Source organism: Chiloscyllium punctatum, chromosome 11 (genome assembly GCF_047496795.1).
Source record: "Chiloscyllium punctatum isolate Juve2018m chromosome 11, sChiPun1.3, whole genome shotgun sequence".
In the NCBI taxonomy this organism is placed as follows: Eukaryota; Metazoa; Chordata; class Chondrichthyes; order Orectolobiformes; family Hemiscylliidae; genus Chiloscyllium; species Chiloscyllium punctatum.
The window spans coordinates 11,033,600-11,053,641 of NC_092749.1; the positions used below are offsets into that span (position 1 = coordinate 11,033,600).

The window sequence follows — 20,042 nt, forward strand, 5'->3', positions numbered from 1 at the left end:
TGGGTTTGAATAAAAGGAGAGCACAAAACCGGGGTAAAATCATTGCAGTCTAATAGCAACTATAAATAACTTTCCTATCCATGAACAATTTATTCAACAGAAACATTGAGCGAAACATTTTGTTGAATATTAATTGGTCTAATGGGCCATTTTCAATAATTGGAATATCTGGAGAATTTAAGGTGAGGAACAGAGAATTCTGGTAACGCATGGCATATCCCAGTGTTGAGTTGTTGCTATAGACAATTACGCTATTTGTCAAGCTCAGAACTGGAATAACTGTGAGGCTTAAATGAGATTGAAAACAATGGAACAAAGAAAGGCTAGAGTGATAGTTGTAATGACTGCCATTGTAGCAATGCATGGAAAAAAAAATGAATGTCAAGAGATGAAAATCATTGGGCAAAAAAACTCCAATCAGCTAGTGAAAAAGTATTAGGCAAAATAAAAGCATCGAAGACAGAACGGAATACAGAACAAAGTGCTACTGATGTTGGAAATCTGTAACACACTTGAAGATGCTATAGGCACTCCAAAGTTCCAACTGTGTCTGTACAGGGAGGAGAGAGAAGAAAACCAAAGGGTATAGCTTTGCGAGTTGATGAACATTTCATTAGAAAGGAATAAATGGAGCACATTGGTTTGAGTGAAGACCATTGGCAAGACCAAGGGGCATTCAGGCTAATTGCCACAATATCTGTTGATTTGCTTCAATGTTTTTTTTCTCTCTTTTGATTATAGTTTGAAATTCAAAGCTTCGACATCATCTGCAGCCTGGGTTGGGTTATGAGAGACAAATGCTGCGATATTCCTTCCATGGCAAGTATCCACCTGTCAGTAGGTGACAGACGCCAGCGTTTTGGCCTGTTTGTGTTTTCCTTGAATTGTCAGAGGTGCCTGTTTTTCATTAACTGAGGAGGTATTTCTGTTGCAAAAAAAGTGCCGGGAAAGCAAAACAATTTTCTGAAATAACTGCGCAGAAGCCAGTATCCCGTCACAAGAAACCCTTTATTTACACGTGCACAATACATGGGCTCTGACCAATCAGTTCAGAGCCAGCCCCTAGAATGAGGAGAATCTATGAATCTCCCGATTATCATCTGTCAGCCAGGGATCTCTGTTTGGGCCAGGTTAAAAACCCCAATCAGGGAATTCATAGCTAATGAGATCTACCTGGCCCTTGTTCCAATCACTGCAGAATTCTTTCAGAATGAAAACATAAGAACTGGGAGCAGGAGTAGGCTATCTGGCCCCTTGAGCCTGCTCCCCCATTCAAAAAGATTATGGCTGATCTTTTCATTGCCTCAGCTTCACTTCCCCTCCCTCTCATTGTAATCCTTAATTCCTTTACTGTTCAAAAAAATTATCTTTCTTAGCTCTGAAAGCATTTACTGAGGAAGCCTCAACTACTTCACAGGGCAGAGAATTCCATAGATTCACAACCCTCTGGGTGAAGACGTTCCTTCTCAGTTCAGTCCTAAATCTGCCTCCCCTAATCTTGAGGCTATGACCTCTTGTCCCAGTTTCACCGGCCAGTGTAAACATCCTCTCTGCTTCTATCTTATCTGTTGACTTCATAATTTTACATGGTTCTATAAGATCCTCCCGCATTCTTCTAAATTCCAATAAATATAATCCCAGTCTACTCAGTCTGTCCTCATAAGCCAACCCTAGTAAATGCACTCATTAATTGGAAAAGGCAACAAGGTCTGCTTCACCAACACCAAATATCAGCCCAATTGGATAACAGTGAGTCTCCCAAACTTAAGTGGGCATGCCGTATCCCTGGGTGATGGACCAATTTCAGGATCGTGACAGAGGTGGGGCTGACTTTGAGTTCAAGTGATGACGCTTCCAGGATAACATACAGCTGGAGTTGGCAAAACCGCATCCAATGCACACTTGAGTCATTGTGACTTTATTAACATTACAGGAGAGGTAGAGTTGATTACTCACATTCAGTTGGTGTCATAAAGGCACTTTATTTCCACTTGCTGTGCTTCACTCAGTAAAATTTAGTGTCAAAATAACTGAGGTAATGGAATGCTTCCCAACGATTAGTACAAGATTCATTGTACTTTATCACCAGAAATAGGTGATCACGAACATTTCCAAATTGGTGCAAAACTCCTAATATCTTTGGTGCAAGTAATATTCAGTGACATGGGGAACATATCCATCTACCTGTCTGCATGCTGCCACTTCCAAATTTGTTATGGGTAACTCAGCAATAAATGGACACATTTCTATATTTTTCAATCTTCTGAGAATCATAGTGAAATTGCACCACATTTTGGTTTTGAAAGATGGCAGGTTGTATCATCCTGGTGTCCCAGGGAAGCATCATTTGGTGTGGAGAAACAGATGGATTCTATATTTTTACATGGAATGGCAACACTCATCAAATGGTATTTCATGGTCATGTTTTATTTACAGACTGAGGAACCGTGCCAAGTATTGTACCTGATATTTGGCAGGAAACTATCTTTGTTACTGCTCTTAGAAGCCCTTAACTTCCCAACAAAGATGCATGCAAATAAAAATAACAATACAGAATATCAGTTAAAGTTGAATAAATGCCAAAGTAGACTTCCACATAAAAGATGCCTCTGCTTTATTTGATTTTCTTTTAAAATGCTGTCTACTTGGCTTCATAGCTTTTTACATCAATGGCCATACATAGAGAATGACTTTGTTTTGTATTGGTTTTCTTCCTGTAATGACTTACTTCATTGTCTGATGAAATCGCGTGTTTTCTGTGACTTCAGAGAGATGAAGCAAAGTGTCCAGCTCTTCCACACGCCTGCACGTGTGCTCAGGACAGCATTGGGCCCCCTGGACCTCCTGGACCTTCTGTAAGGAAATACCTCATTCATTTTCATTTCCTGGCTTAGAAAGCAGTTCACATAATCCATTGAGCTAACAGGAAAGACGGAGAGGGAGAGAGAGAATAAGATATTGTGGCAAAAGGGCAGTCATTGCAGGTGCATCAGTACTGATGGTACTTGAAATGCTAGCAAGAAAGCTCTTGGTCTTGGAGAGAGAGAGAGAGAGAAATACGCTGTGCATGTAGCTTAAATTGAAACGAAAATGAAAGGATTGTGTTGAACAATTATGAATTACCTAATGTAGAAATAAGGGAATATGCTGAGCCAGGATTTTTTATGCATGAATATGTATAATTTACTAATTGTGTCCATGTGTAATGAAACCCACTCAGCCACCCAATGTATCCAAACAAGACAATCTCAGACATTTCCTTCTCTGCTTGATTATTTTACGAGCCTGGGGCGGGTTGGGGGGGGGGGGGGGTGGGGTGGGGGTGGGGAGGAGGTGGGAGCGTTCAGTGTTGGTGGGAATCCATGTGTATTAAATGCAAGCTGTGCTTATTTTGTCTTCTCTGTGGTTTTTCTCCATTGACAGGGTCAAAGTGGTAGCAAAGGTCCAAGAGGAGAAAGGGGTCAACATGGACCACCTGTGAGTATCTTCCTTTCTGTTAATTGATTCTGCTATTCAGGCCTAGTGCTGTCAGCAAACCCATGGTGCAATGGCTGGGAGTGTCATCAGGCTCTTCTTCAACGGGGTCTATTCTCAATCCAACTCAATTTCACCCTTAACTAATATCGTGAATATATATTATGGACCAACAGACAGTAATACAAATGGGATCACTGGTTAATACCTCCCTTCCTGTCCCCCTTAGGACATAGAGTTATAAAGTTTTACTGCACAGATCAAGGCCCTTTGACCCATTCTATCCCTGCTGGTCATCAAGCATCTATCTATTCCAATTCCATTATGCAGCACTTGGCCCATCACCTGGTATGCTGTGGCATTTCAAGTGTTCATTGAAATAACTCTGAACTGTCATTAAGGCCCCCGTTTGTACAACCTTTTGAGACAGTGAATTCCAGATACACACCTCCCTCTGGCTTCAAAACAATTGGTTTTCTTCACATCCCCTCTAAACCTGTCTTAAGACTGTGCCTCTTCATCATTGTCACCTCTACTAAGGGGAAATGTCTTTCACCTGAGCTATTATTCAGTGACTATCAGTCTTGTAGGTTGAATGTCGACTCTTAATCCAAGCTGGTAGTGATACAGTATTGAGAGAGTGTTGTAGGAGTCAAACACCAGATGAGAAATTAAGTTGAGGCCGAGTCTGCTAAGCTTGCAGGTGGACCACAACATCTCATAGCAGTACTCAGTCAATCGGCATCTCTCAGGATTACAGGGACATTGTTACATTGATTTCTTTCAGGCTTTGCTGTGTAAGTAATTGCAGCATTTGTCACCTTATAGCAGGTCAGTTAGCAGAGATTTAACTTGCACTGTGTAGTGGTTCAATTACATGCTGATTGATGTAATTACCAACAAAGCCATCGTGGTGTGTAAGTCAATATTCGGGTGAAATTTATGCATATTTGGTTTGGAGCAGTGTCCAGATTTACATAACGGCTGCAGATGCCTGCAGTCACAGCTACATAGTGTTTTCCTTTTGTCATGCAGAAAGCTCACCGAGAAACCTCCTCATTGCTGTTTTGCAGGGTCCAGCAGGTCCACGTGGTGATATCGGACCACCAGGTGCACAAGGTCTCCCTGGCCCTCAGGGTGCTAATGGGCTCTCACTTCCAGGAGAACCAGTGAGTCTAACTGCTTTCTTTTCCATCCCTTATTTCCCACCCCCAACCATTTCTGTTAGAGTATACAGTTAAAAACAGTTCAGAATTATTACACGTTGATAAAAAAACTGTCAATCTTCAAGAGAGATAGAGAGAAAAATTATGTAGTGAATGTGCCTTAAATTACTGCACCAATATTATCATCCTGTTTGCTTTCCTTAATTTCAAGAATGAACAACAGGACCATTCCCAGAGTTGTATTACAATTCTCATGGTTGTCCTTCAATTGTAAGGCATATAATATATAATATTTATTTTATTCTTCCCTCTCCTTTTGAATAGCTGGTTTTAAATATTGTTTTACAAAAGACATAATTAGACACAAAGTACTTTTATTAACCATTGAAGTTTTCAAATTTTGGCTTATCTCACTCAATTCAAACAGGATACACTTGCTTTGGACCAGTAAGCATTCAGTAACTGTCAAATCCCAAACTCATGGCTGATTTGTCAAGATGAAAACACATTTCATTAATGTGTTCCCCTCCCCCACCCCACCTCACCCCCACCACACCCCCCCCGCCCCCCACCACACACATGGGAATTATCTTTGCCCATGTATAAAACTCACTTCACGGTTGGGCATTGCTAGTCAGACTAGCATTTACTGCCTATCTTTTAATGCTCTCGAGATGCAGATGATGAGCCTTCTAAAGGGGGCATAGCTTTAAATTAAGGGGGGGTAGATATAGGACTGATGTTAGGGGTAGGTTCTTCACTCAGCGAGTCGTAAGTTCATGGAATGCCCTGCCAGTAGCAGTAGTGGACTCTCCCTCTTTATGGGTATTTAAGCGGGCATTGGATAGGTATATGGAGGACAGTGGGTTAGTGTAGGTTAGGTGGGCTTTGATCGGCGCAACATCGAGGGCTGAAGGGCCTGTACTGCGCTGTATTCTTCTATGTTCTATGTTCTATGTTCTATGTACCTTGAACAGTTGACATTCCTGTTGTGAAGATATTTCCAAAATGTTGTTAGGTAAGGTGTTCCAGGAGTTTGACTCACTAATAATGATGGAATTGGGATAAATTGCCAGGTCACCAGGTTATGTGACTATGATGGAGATTACCCCCTGAATGGTTAGTGCACTATTAAGGTACCCTTGTACGTTAATGTGCTATTGATCAGGGATTTGGAAGATGCTACACATGAAACAAAGTCCCAAAACATCTGATACAGGGAGAAGCCTCTAAATCAGCTTTCATTGCTGATGGGCTTTGATACTTACATAAACAACTTAAATTTCTGATTTGACTCAGCCCAGATTGATCAACGCTTCTGATGGCAGTAGGATCGGATGGCCAGATGACGGAGTTGTTAGTTGTTTGTTCTATACTCAGCTTGGCTTTCTACATGATTTACTTCGAGCTATCCACATTAAACTCCCATGTCCATATTAAACCCAGAGGAAGTAAATCAGCTGGTATGTCAAAATAGTTCAAGATGTGCTTCAACAACCATCCTGTTCACCCCTTGCCTCTCCAGACAGCTTATCCCATTGTACACTCCTTCCCCAACTCCTATCTGGCCAATGTCAAAAGAATCAGTAAAGTGGGGAAAGCCATGTTGGAGGGGAGCAGTTAAAAATATTTGTGAAGTGGGGAGATGAGAGAGAGCTAAACATTGAGGGTGCTAAACATTGTCAGGGTGGGAGACGGGGAGGGGGGGGGGGGCATCAAACACTAAACAGTATTGGAATGAGAGGGGAAAATGACTGTTCTCAGGAGATGACTGTTGACCAGTAGATCTGGGTCTCCATTGCATGTATTCTTCCCTTGAGTGCTAAATGGTTAGTTTGCATCACCAGTGAAGACTCTCTTTAACAAAGAATATGTTGTTGTGAAGTCCTGACTTCTGGTGTGAGTCGGATTACATTTCCAGGCGTCTTTGCTGTTTAGGAGTTATCAAAGCATTCCATAGATTAGGTCTGCTTTTCTCAAACAAGCAATGCTATCAGCTATCATCTGTAACATATGTGATTTTTAACAGTATCAGTCTTGTGACGTTTAAAATAGAAGAGATTCAACAGGTGGATAATCTGCAGTATCAAGGCTAATTTTCCACCTCCAAGAAAAATTACAATGTTAACTTTTCATGAAGGGCTTACTGTTTAATGAATCAAAATGTGATAGTGTACAGTGTTATCTGAAACTTGTATAAAAGTAAAATTACTTGTATAAATTTCTCAATAGCTTTATTTCTCATGCGGCATTGCAGTGAGCAAAAGGTGACTGGACTATAACGAACATGTGAACTAGCAACAAGAGTAGTCCATATAGCCTCTTCAGCCTGCTCTACCATTGGAGAAGCATAGGAACAGAAGTAGGCCATTCAGCCCCTCAAGCTGTCAGCCATTCAATGAGATCAGGCCTTATCTGTGACCTAACTCCATATACCTGTTTTTTTCCCATATTCCTTAATACCTTTGCTCAACCAAAAATGATCTATGACAGATCTAAACTTAACTAAACCACCATCCACTGCCACTTGTAGAAGAGAGTTGCACTTTGTGAGTCGAAGTGCTTTCTAATGTCTCTCCTGATTGGTCTGGCTCTAATTCTTAACTTATGGCCCCTAGTTTGAGAATTCACAACCAGTTAACTCGTTCTCAAGCTTGCTCTATCATTCACTAAGATGTTAACCTCCATCTGCATTCCTACACATCCCGATGATCTTTTATCCCCTTGGTAATCAAGATTCGATCTAATTTTGCATTAAAAATATTTTTAAAATTCTGTATGCCCTTTCTTTTAAGGAAAGGAATTCCAAAAACCCTCTGGTTTGGTCAGTCAGTTTCCTTCTTTGGTAGTGGTAAATCATTTCATTAGTTGACCATCCAGTGACGGTCACTTGGGCCCTGGTTAGCATTGTCAAATTGTTGATAATATGAAATTGGTTGCTTCTGATAATAAAACAATGAATACAAGTAACTAGTTTCAAAATGTTTCTTGCCATCTATGCCAGACCATAGGTGCTGTCCAATGTCACATGTGATAAGGGATGAAGGGATTTCAGGTCCACATCTGTTGACTTAGGGCAGACTACAGCACCTTGTGAAGAAATTAGGAACATTGCAATGCCAAGGGATGTTTTTCTGCATCAAATAAATTTGCCCTGCTTTTTGAGCAAGTTGATGGTTACATGTATGAAGACACATTCAGAAGAAAAATGAGTTCAGTTCTTTGCCGAGCAAGGAAATGCTTTGTCGATGAGCTAGATGCCAGAGAAGAGATAATAGAGAGACCTCATTAATTCCCTATTACTCCCAAGTGCCCTGTTATACATTTCTCCAGATGTAAATTTTACCTTTGGTCAACCAAAGTCATTGTAACAAAGGTCTCCATCAGTGTCACCGAATGACACTGTGCAGATGGATGAAATTCAATAAATAAGTTTTAAAACATCAAGATTTGACTTTGTGATAGATGTTACACCAGTTTATGGTAATTGTATTCATGAATAGCAAAAGAAACATGCTTTAATAAATGTGCAAGGCAGAATGTGGTGTAGCTATTGCATTTTCTATTCCTCAGTTCCAATTAATCTCTCAACAATCTGCTACTTTATCCATGGCACAACTCCATTGGCATCAAGTCTTGAGTAAGACAAGATCTATTGGCACTGCAATACTCGAATGAATGTCATGGCAACGGACCAGCCTCAGATAGAAATCCCTTTCCAAGTTTGTGTAACTGTAAATGTCCCAATACAATTGCCAGCTTCCGCAATCCATAATTTAGCTAATCATTTCATGTATACTGAGGAAAGAACCTAATTGCTAGAAACTAAACCAAACAAGATTAGCTTACCTTGAAAGACACATGTGAAAGACCTTTATACTTCTACAGCCTGGAGCTTTAGACTTTAATCTTAACTGTATCCAGAGACTGATTGTCTTATACCTATCCGTATCATAGAATGGTTACAGTACAGAGGAAGGGCATCAGCCTATTGTGTCTGTACTATTGTTCTGAAGAAATTCACTGATTTGTATGCCCCGGTCTTTCCCCTGCCATCTTGTGGTTGTTTTAGGAGAATGATCTTTTTGAAAGTGTCAAGTGACCCTGTGTAAATCATCTTTTTTTTCATCAGACAGTGCATTCTAGATGCTAACCACTCACTCTCTGAAATAGTTTTGCCTTTCATAATTGCTCCTCGAATTTCTGCTCTCTTGTTCTCAACTTTCCATGAATAGGAGCGGTTTGTCATGTTACAGACCTTCTTGATTTTGAACACCTCAGTTAAATCTCCTTTCAAACTTCTCCTTTCCAGGTAGAAAATTCTCAATTTCTCCAATCTGTCCACATAACTAAACTTCCTCATCCCTGGAAACATTCTCATGAATCGTTTCTGCATCCCCTCTCTAAACTTCACTGTATGATTTAACTTCTCTGACGCTATGACTGTAGTGTCTTACACGGGTTTAATATAACTTCTTTGCTTCATACTGTATATCCCTACTGTTAAAGCCTAGGATGTTGAGAGGTTTAGTTATTGTCCTTTCAGTCTATCCTCCCACCTTCAATAAATTGTATAAGTATATACTCAAGTGCTTCTGCACCAGCTTCACCGCTAGAACTGCATCTTATATTTAGCATCGTGTCACCATGCTCTTTCTATAACAATGAATTGCTTCACACTTGCTGCATTAAATTGCATTTTCCACTTGTATGACCATTTGACTAACATATCTTTCTTTCTCATGAAGTTTTATAATATTCTTCTCATGTTTCACATGTTTTGTATCATTTGTAAATTTTAGAAGTTTGTCCTGCAGAACACGATGTAGGTCATGAATAGGTATCAGGAGGAGTAGGGGTCTTATCACTGATCCCTGGAAACTGCACTAGAAACTTTTCTTCATGCTGCAAAATAACCATTCACCACTATGTCTAGCTACTGTCAGTCAGCCAATATTATATCGAAGTTGCTACTCTGCCTGCATTTCTCTATAATATCTAACTTGTCTATTCCATTCCTGAAGAAGGGCTTATGCCCGAAATGTCGATTCTCCTGCTCCTTTGATGCTGCCTGACCTGCTGCGCTTTTCCAGCAACACATTTTTAAGCTCTGATCTCCAGCATCTGCAGTCCTCACTTTCTCCTATTCCATGCTGTTGCACTGAATGGGACTTGGTAAACTCAGTTGGCTGGATTTGTGATGCAGGCTGATACTAATAGCATGGGTTCAATTCCTGCACCAACTGAGATTACCATGAAGGTATTGTGTTCTCAACCACTTTCTTGCCTGAGACATGGTGGCCCATCAGATGAAGCTCACCACTAGTTCTCTCTCCCTAATAAGAAAGTGGGACTCTGGTGACTTTACTGTGATTGCACTCTAGTCCATTGTGTGTCACTCTATCAAACATTTCTAGATAGACCATGGAGACCACATCAAAGCATTATCCTCACAAACCCTGTTACCTCCTCAAGAAACTCAAGCAAGCTACTCAATTTGCCTTAACAAATTTGCTCTGCTTTTTTTAATTAACCCATGTGACTATTAGTATTATCCCAAATTATTGTTTCTAAAAGTCTGCCTATTACCAGGGTTAAACAAACTGGACTGTAGTTGCTAGTCTTCTCTTCATATTTATGAAGAATGGTGTAACATTTGCAATTTAGTCTTCAAAGTCACCTTTCATCATAGAGAAACCTGGAAAATTATGGACTGTGCCTTTACAATTTTGACTCTCATCTTGTTCAGTAACAGTACATACATCTCCACTAGTTCTCATGCTTGATAAGCTTTAAGTACAGGCAGCCTATTGTCAATATCTCTTTAATAATTCAAGTACAGGCAGTCTATTGTCCATGTCTCTTTATTCATTTAATTACAGGCAGCATCTTGTCAATATCTCTTTATTAACTTAATTACAGGCAGCTTATTGTCAACGCCTCTTTAATAATTCAAGTACAGGCAATCTATTGTCAATGTCTCTTTAATAATTCAAGTACAGGCAGTCTATTGTCAATGTATCATTATTATTTTAATTACAGGCAGCATTTGTCAACACCTCTTTATTAATTTAAGTACAGGCAGCCTATTGTCAATGCCTCTTTATTAATTTAAGTACAGGCAGCCTATTGTCAACACCTCTTTAATAATTCAAGCACAGGCAGTCTATTGTCAATGTCTCTTTATTACTTTAATTACAGCTAGTCTATTATCAATGTCTCTTTATTAATTTAGTTAGAGGCAGCATCTTGTCAACACCTCTTAATTAATTTAAGTACAGGCAGCCTATTTCGAATGCTTCCTTACTAATTTAAGTACAGGTAGCCTGTTGCCTATGCTTCCTTATTAATTTAAGTACAGGCACCTTGTTGCCAATGCTTCCTTACTAATTTAAGTACAGGTAGCCTATTGTCAATGGCTCTTTATTAATTTAAGTACAGGCAGCCTATTGTCAATGCCTCTTTATTAATTTAAGTACAGGCATCCTTTTGTCAATGCTTCTTTATTAATTTTAAACCCTTTAAGTCTTTGAACTGTCTCCTCTTCCTAGGTTAAAACAGGATGTAAAGTGTTTATTTAAAAGCTCACTCTTGTCCCCTGTCTCCACTCTAAATGACATTCTTGGTGTCAAATGGTCCCCAGTTCTCCCTTTACTATCTTTTTACTGACTTTTTAATCTGTCGAAGATTTTTGAATTACCAAACCATTTATCATGACCATTTATCATTTTACTTCTCTTGGCTACTTTTTAAATGATTCCTGATATAGGGCTTACACCTGAAACGTCGATTCTCCTGCCCCTCGGACGCTGTGCTTTTCCAGCGCCACACTTTTTGACTCTGATCTCCAGCGTCTGCAGTCTTCACTTTCTCCTACTTTTTAAATGAGCCATCTACACTCGGCCTGGAATTTTTGTTTAAGTTGTACTATCTATCTGACATCTATTACAAGCACTCTCTTTATGCTTTATCTCAATTTGTATCCCTTTCATAATCCAGGAAGATGGTTTGCCGTCCCTTTTCCCATTACAAATGTACCCGGGCTGTGTTTGAAATCCCTCTCCTTTAAAGGCAGCTCATTGTTCGATTCGTTGATTTCCAACTAATCCATGCTACAGATTCCTCTTGGCCTGAACCATTTTTATGCATTTGAATAAATACCAAAGATCTGAGGATACTGGAAATCTGTGGAGAGATGCTGACAGATTTGCTGAGCTTCTCCAGCAATTTCTGCTTTTGTAGGCCATTGAAGTTGATTTTACCTGAATTAATTATTCTCATTTTAGATTGCCCCTTGTCCTTTTCTGCAGCCAACTTAGTTAAATGATCACTACCATCTAAATGTTTCATTTGTTACAATCCTCATAGAGATCAATAACTTTTTAAAAAAAACTACGTAAACTTTGAATGAACAGCTGAATGGATGACACAAAATTTCATGTTTAAGACTTCTTCAACAAATGGACCAAAAGCACTGTTAACTGAGTATTATTTTTGTAGGCAGCTATACTATAAACTACAGGACAAAGCATCGCTCTTTTACTTCAAATACAGCAGAAAACCCAATTCATATAGATACTTTAAACTGACATTTAAGTATTTATTTGATTTTTCCAGTTCAATTCCTTTCTTAGCTTCCAAAGCTTTACTTCCCTTCATTTCTTTTTCCAACTTAGTAACCTTTAACCACAAGCCTGTCATTCACTGTAGGAGTTGTTCCTGGCAATTCTCCCTCTACCACAAAGTTGGTCAATCTTCCAGGTGCAAATCTTTATGAATTTTTGATCTACTCAGTTGAGCATGAGATCCCAGCAATGTTCCATTTGGTGGGCTATTGAGAGTTTGCATATCTCGCTCGCTCTCTCCCTTTTGGATCTTGGCAGCTTAGCACTGTCAGTGTGGTTCAGTGATAATGTTGGGAAATGTTGGGAAACCTTTTTTAATCACAAAACCCATCTGTATGGCAATATGAATCAAATGAGCCTTATATGCAGGTAGAAATGCTAATTATTTATGCTTGAGACCCTAACTGTGGGCGGCACGGTGGCACAGTGGTTAGCACTGCTGCCTCACAGCGCCAGAGACCTGGGTTCAATTCCTGCCTCAGGTGACTGACTGTGTGGAGTTTGCACGTTCTCACCCTGTCTGCGTGGGTTTCCTCCGGGTGCTCCGGTTTCCTCCCACAGTCCAAAGATGTGCAGGTCAGGTGAATGGGCCATGCTAAATTGCCCCTAGTGTTAGGGGGTATGGGTGGGTTGCGCTTCGGCGGGGCGGTGTGGACTTGTTGGGCCGAAGGGCCTGTTTCCACAGTGTAAGTAATCTAATCTAATCTAAATGGAGATTTAAAAGCAAAACAGTTTCTTGCCTGACATTCTGAACACCATTGTGGGGCCAGTCAAACCCCTGCATTCACAGATGCTGCTGCCTTTCATCTTCTCCCTGCAAACAACCCGAACTGCCCTTTAAACTTTAACTGCAATAACGTCAGGCAGATTTCAGAACAGGTTACATGGATCCTTAATTTGTATCCTAACTTAAACCACAGTCTTAAAACATCACTGTATTATGTATATCATATCTGTAACACCCTAGTGACACTTAATCCACTTGGCCCACTTTTTTCCCAAAAAGCAGATCTGATGCCTCTTGCTCACTAGTTGGAAACAAAGACCTTGAAGGTAGAACTGGCTGCCATACTTTAAGTAATCATATAAATTAGCTGGAATCACTGAGTCACTCTTACAAATTTGGGACTGCAGCACTTCTGAGGAATCTTTAAATGGCTATATGTAACTTTCCCCAGCATTGCCCTCTTTTCCTGTTCCTGACACAGAATTCAATTTTCTACAAGATGGGGCATGTTTCACGGGTGTGCTCTCGACATATAAAAGCTGAATGCATTTGCCTTAAGTCCTTCATCCACCAACTTGAATAGTTACATTAAAACATAAGGGTCAGTTCATTCATTAGATTGGTGATAAAGGGATATCTCTTGAATATTTTCAGCACTTGTTCTCCAATGTCGCACAGTTGAACTTTAAAGGCATCATCTATTTGTAACTTACAACTTCGTGTAATGTGTTTTTTGAAGGCAAGATTTATTTCAACAGATTAGAGTGATAGAAAAATATTTTACATTTTTAATTTTGTGTCAATGAGGTTGAGAACCATCCCAACAAGATAGATGCAAAGACCATACATAAACCCACACTGCTGAAGTGGCTGTTTCAAGCAATCATAAGGTTTGCATTCCTTCCTACAGAGATGTTGTTGCATTCATTGCCTGGTTACCATGGTAGTGTTCCATTTGAGTTCGAATCACTTCAGCAACCCACAAACCCATACATGGCCAATTTTCGTCAGGCTTGCCTCTCCAGTATGTGTGCTCTTAGCAACAAGGACAAAACAGATCACAACTATTGAACAAGACACAGAGATGGCTGTTAACATAGCGGATGCTGATGTCATCTCCGTGAACATAGAAATCAATCAGAATAGACATCTTTCAGTGCTGTGCTATCTTTCAGAAATGGTTTCGCTCCAACGGCACACCTGATACCTCCCCCCTCATTCTGGGTTCCAGCACCATCTGATAATGAGAGAACCATACCACTCATTTCCATTACATAAATTGATTTATTTACAGTGGCTTCTCCCATCCAAAACCTCTTCTAGATTTTAGTTTCTTTTTAAAAAAAGATTGCCCTCATTTGAACTTTAAACAGAATCCCACAAAATCTTGCAGCAATTACATATTGATAAAAGGATATGCCTGACTTTGGCATAGATACAGTTCCAAACGGTCTTGATCACTGGTATATACCTCACCACATATTGAGGTCTGCTGTTAACTACCAGATAGAGTTTAATTGCTTTGGTCAGTAACTGACTCTATATCATTTTGTCATGTGACTACTGGGTGGATTTTATGCAAGCTAAACCTCAGTCTTTTATCAATAGACAATAGACAATAGGTGCAAGAGTAGGCCATTCGGGGCGGTGTGGACTTGTTGGGCCGAAGGGCCTGTTTCCACACTGTAAGTAATCTAATCTAATCTAAATGGAGATTTAAAAGCAAAACAGTTTCTTGCCTGATATTCTGAACACCATTGTGGGGCCAGTCAAACCCCTGCATTCACAGATGCTGCTGCCTTTCATCTTCTCCCTGCAAACAACCCGAACTGCCCTTCGAGCCTGCACCACCATTCAATATGATCATGGCTGATCATTCCTAACCAGTATCCTCTTCCTGCCTTATCTCCATAACCCTTGATTCCACTATCTTTGAGAGCTCTATCCAACTCTTTCTTGAATGAATCCAGAGACTGGGCCTCCATTGCCCTCTGGGGCAGAGCATTCCACACAGCCACCACTCTCTGGGTGAAGTAGTTTCTCCTCATCTCTGTCCTAAATGGTCTACCCCGTATTTTTAAGCTGTGTCCTCTGGTTCGGCACTCACCCATCAGCAGAAACATGTTTCCTGCTGCCAGAGTGTCCAATCCTTTCATAATCTTCTATGTCTCAATCAGATCCCCTCTCAGTCTTCTAAACTCAAGGGTATACAAGCCCAGTCGCTTCAGTCTTTCAGTGTTAGGTAATCCTGCCATTCCAGGAATTGACCTCGTGAACCTATGCTGCACTCCCTCAATAGCCAGAATGTCTTTCCGCAAATTTGGAGACCAGAACTGCACACAGTACTCCAGGTGTGGTCTCACCAGGGCGCTGTACAGCTGCAGAAGCACCTCTTTGCTTCTATACTCAATTCCTCTTGTTATGAAGGCCAGCATGCTATTAGCCTTCTTCACGACCTGCTGTACCTGCATGCTTGCCTTCATTGACTGGTGTACAAGAACACCTAGATCTCTCCGTACTGCCCCTTTACCAAAATTGATTCCATTGAGGTAGTTATCTGCCTTCCTGTTCTTGCCATCAAAGTGGATAACCATACATTTATCCACATTAAACTGCATCTGCCATGCATCTGCCCACTCACCTAACCTTGTCCAGGTCACTCTGTAATCTTCCTAACATCCTCATCACATTTCACCCTGCCACCCAGCTTTGTATCATCAGCAAATTTGCTAATGTTATTGCTGATACCATCTTCTCTATCATTAACATATTGTAAAAAGCTGCGGTCCCAGCACAGATCCCTGCAGTACCCACTGGTCACTGCCTGCCATTCCGAAATGGAGCCGTTTATCACTACCCTTTGTTTCCTATCAGCCAACCAATTTTCAATCCAATCTAGTACTTTGCCCCCAATACCATGCACCCTAATTTTACTCACTAACCTCCTGTGTGGGACTTTATCAACTGACAATTCCTACCATATTCAGTGCAGCCTCACTGTATTTCATAATGACGCTTGGTTTATGGTTAAGATAGCGTTCTCATTTCAGTTAACAACCCATTTATTTGTCTGACTATCGGTCCATCTTACCTTTAAACTAATTTAAAAAGCAAAAGACAACCAATGCAATTTCAGCCGCAGGAATTTGAGGTGCATTGTTTTTTCCTGGATAGGAAATTGGTTAAAACAATATGAAATTAAGTGTAGGTGTTGAGTGAAGTCCTACTGAGTCAGTGTTTAAAACGCATTGTTTCTAATTTGCAGTACTGGTGTAGACATTGCTCTTCAGATTTGTTGCTGACACTAAAATAGGAAGAACAGAAGGAGCAGGCAGTAGTGTAAGCCTAAAACCCTACTTCATCAAGGACTTTCACATTAAGACTAGAAACGGGTTGTTTACTGATGATAGCATGATGTTCAGCTCCATTTGCAACTGCTTAGATAATTAAACAGCCCATGCCCCATTCAGCAAGACAATGGCAATATGAAAGTTTGGGATAAACAGTAGCAAGTAACATTTATATCACACGAGAGTTAGGTAAAGATTATTCAAGAAAGAGAAAGATCTTCCATTGATATTCAATCGTACTTTCCTTGCCAAATTCTCAATCATTAGTATTCCTTAAGAAGCTCGCAGCATCCATGACAAAGGAGTCATTTTAATTGACATTCAGTCCATCACCTTAAGCATTCACATTTCCACCACCTGCATTTTCATTTCTACCACCTGCACACCATAGTTGCAGTGTGTACCATCTTTAAGATTCATTGCTGTAACTCTTTAGTAGCACAAGGTAAAAACAATGACTGCAGATGCTGAAAACCAAATACTGGATTAGTGGTGCTGGAAGAGCACAGCAGTTCAGGCAGCATCCAACGAGCAGCGAAATCGACGTTTCGGGCAAAAGCCCTTCATCATTCCTGATGAAGGGCTTTTGCCCGAAACGTCGATTTCGCTGCTCGTTGGATGCTGCCTGAACTGCTGTGCTCTTCCAGCACCACTAATCCAGTCTTTAGTAGCACAGCCTATCCCACTGCCAGAACAAGGGCAGTGTGCTTAATGGACTTGGAAATATATCCTTGTTCCTCCATCATTACTGGATCAAAATCCTACAACAGCCTCCCCACCAGTGCTATGAGAGTACCTCATCACACAGAAGTGGTTCAAGAGACCAGCTCACTTTGACCTTCTCCAGTGCAATTAGGGATGTATACTGTACAAAATGCAGGACCTGCCAGTGATGCTCATCCTCCAGGAAAGAAAAGAAAAGTGAATAATGTCGCTAGAGACTTGCTTCAGGCAAAAAACACATTCTAAGAGTTGAATAAATGAAAATGGATATAACACAGACAGACTTGGAGAGGGAACCTGGGAATAACATCAGACCTTTAACTTTCAATATGGTAAAAATGTTGATAGAATACTAGAATGGAACAATAGAGAGTATAACTCTTCAGAGATTTTACAATACACTGGTCAGATCACACTTGGCGCAGTGTTCGGTTCTGCTATTCATACATTGGGAAGGGATTCAGCAAGGCTAGTCCCAGATGTAAAGAGGATGAGCTATGAGGCAAGATTAGAGGCAGCCAAATTCACCAGCCAAAAATGAAGACACTTTAAGGATATTCACACATACAAAATATGAAATGGGGGAAGCATTTCTTCATTATTTCAAAACAAGCTAGGAAAACAAGTGTAGGAGACATTATTTAAATTTTTGACAAGTAAACGTAAAACAGACAGAGGAAGAATTTACTTCAAACAGTGATAAATGTTGGGAATAATCTGTCAGGTGAGATAGTAAAGGAAAAACAACTGAGAAGATTGAAAATACAGCTGGATGCTATTATGTGAAAGTTATGGGACTAGAAGGTGAGTTGAATGGGTCAAATAGCTATTTCTCATCTTTGGCTTTTCCCATATCACATTAAGGAAGTCAGTATTTCCATTGCTCCATCTATCTTTCTATCTCAATGAGAAGAAAATAGTGCTGAATATGCAGTAGGTCTGTCATCATCTGGTTGGAGACAGGTTAATGTTTCAAATCAGGGGGATCTACAAAGCATTAAACATTGAACAGATTTTTCTCTTCACTGATCCTTAGCGATGTCCTAGAGTGTGGCTGAACTGACGTATTCATCAATAGAATAATTGTTAGCAACAATATCGAGAGATAAGTTACAATTTATATCTACAAACTGCCTGTATTTTCTTTTTAGAAGTTGTAGGAGGTTTGACATAAGATAGGTTTGGTTGAAAGCAGAAAGTTAGGAGTTGATTAAAGTGTGATTAAACTAACTAACACAACCAACATTTCAACTGCTTGAATATCTGTGTTTAATTGATTTTTTTTCTCTGGTAAGGGAATTGGAGTAACCGTATATAATCTCAAAATTGGAACCAGGCAATGCAGGAAGCACTGCAAAGTTGAAATTGCGAACTCTGCTAAGAGGCTGTAGATGCTGGCACAATTAAAGCTTTCAAGAGATAAAGTTGCACTGGATAAAGGGATTGAGTGATTGAATACAAAGTCAGGTCATGGGAATTAAGATACAGATCAGCCATGAACTTACTGAAAGATAGAATAAGCTGAATGGCCTAAATCTGTTATATTCTCTCCGTCAGTGCTTTCATTCAATTGAGATTACTGGGAAACTGTTTCTGATGGGCCATTTTCTTTGCTGTGCTTATGATCTGGGCTATGTCTGTTACAGGGACGCCCTGGAATGAAAGGTGATTCAGGAGAACCGGGATTGCCAGGCCGGCAAGTAAGTCACTTTTGCTCTTCTTCTTTTATTTTCTCTGGGGTTACTATGTAGTGCAAAGGCTGGTGAGATTGCAGTGTTAAACTTGATTTGCAATGGAAACCTAATTCTGATAGATGCTACGTGACTGGTACAGGTAGTGGAAGGAACGCAAAGGATGCTCCTCTGAGGCTGGGGTAAAACTGTGCTTAATCCTAGAGTTGCTTGACGGGAATGTAAAGGGAGTTTATCACTCTCCATCGATCCAATGCTGTGATTGCTTGATAAAACAGTGCAGTAGGAGCTTCAGCCTTACAGGAAAGCCACATAGCTGGACGGCAGATGTGCAATGCAGACATCAGTGGTGTTCAATTCCCTCACCAGCTGAGGTTACCATAAAAGACTGACCTTCTTAACCTCTCCCCTTATCTGAAGCACGTGGATCAGGTTAAACCACCACCAGTCCCCTCTCTCTGATGAGAGAGCAGCCCTATGGTCTGGTAATACTATGGTGACTTGACCTTTTTCTGGACAAACTTGAAAGCAGAGCGTAATAAATACTTTAAATTATATTCATCCTGTCTTGTACCCAGGAGTACCTCTCAGCAAGGTATTGTGGGAGTTTGGCTTGCACTGGTCTGTGCTGGGCCAGTGCGTTTGACATAGAACAGTCCATTCAATATACAAGCTGCAATAGTTTGCTTAAGTCTGATCATTTTTATGATGCTCTATTTAAAGAAACAATGCATCATTTTCACCATTAAACTGAAATATCTGGACAGAGCCACATATGGAGATGTTAACAATATTTAAAATCATTTCAGATTGAAGAACATGTAGCACTCTCAAGTTCTGGGCTGAAGTTACACATAGTGACCAAACTTGTGTGACTTCTCATCCACATCTTCAGGATTTCTGAGTCAGCACACTTACCAAACAGATTTTGGTTCTTGTCACACTTGGTGCGAGTGTAAAACTCTTCCTTCACAGACACTCCCTGGGCTACCTTAGCCTATGACACACTATGGCACCCTTAGTTGCTGCCGAAGTTTTAGACTCCACCCCATGGCGTAATACTTCTCTGAGTCTATTCCTTGTTTCACCCAGAATCCCACATTCAAATGTGTCCCAACTCTTTCTTGACAAAAGCCAACTGAGACAATTGATACTGAACGTTTTTGAAAAAAGTGGTAAATTCCTTTCAAAATATAATGAGAAACAAAGGCATGTGACCCTTCGAGCTTGTTCTGCCAATCATAGAATCATAGAGTTGTACAGCATGGAAACATGGTCCAACGTGT

General features: G+C 40.4%; 1 protein-coding gene across 1 annotated transcript in view; it reads left to right on the forward strand.

Annotated features, from left to right (window-relative positions):
• The window catches only part of col12a1a (collagen, type XII, alpha 1a), a 267,414-nt gene that overhangs the window by 210,146 nt on the left and 37,226 nt on the right, over nt 1–20,042 (forward strand). The window contains exons 52-56 of the mRNA XM_072580290.1: nt 742–819; nt 2,769–2,855; nt 3,424–3,477; nt 4,548–4,643; nt 18,712–18,765. Of these exons, the coding sequence (XP_072436391.1) occupies nt 742–819; nt 2,769–2,855; nt 3,424–3,477; nt 4,548–4,643; nt 18,712–18,765 (369 nt within the window). The remainder of the gene's footprint in view (nt 1–741; nt 820–2,768; nt 2,856–3,423; nt 3,478–4,547; nt 4,644–18,711; nt 18,766–20,042) is intronic.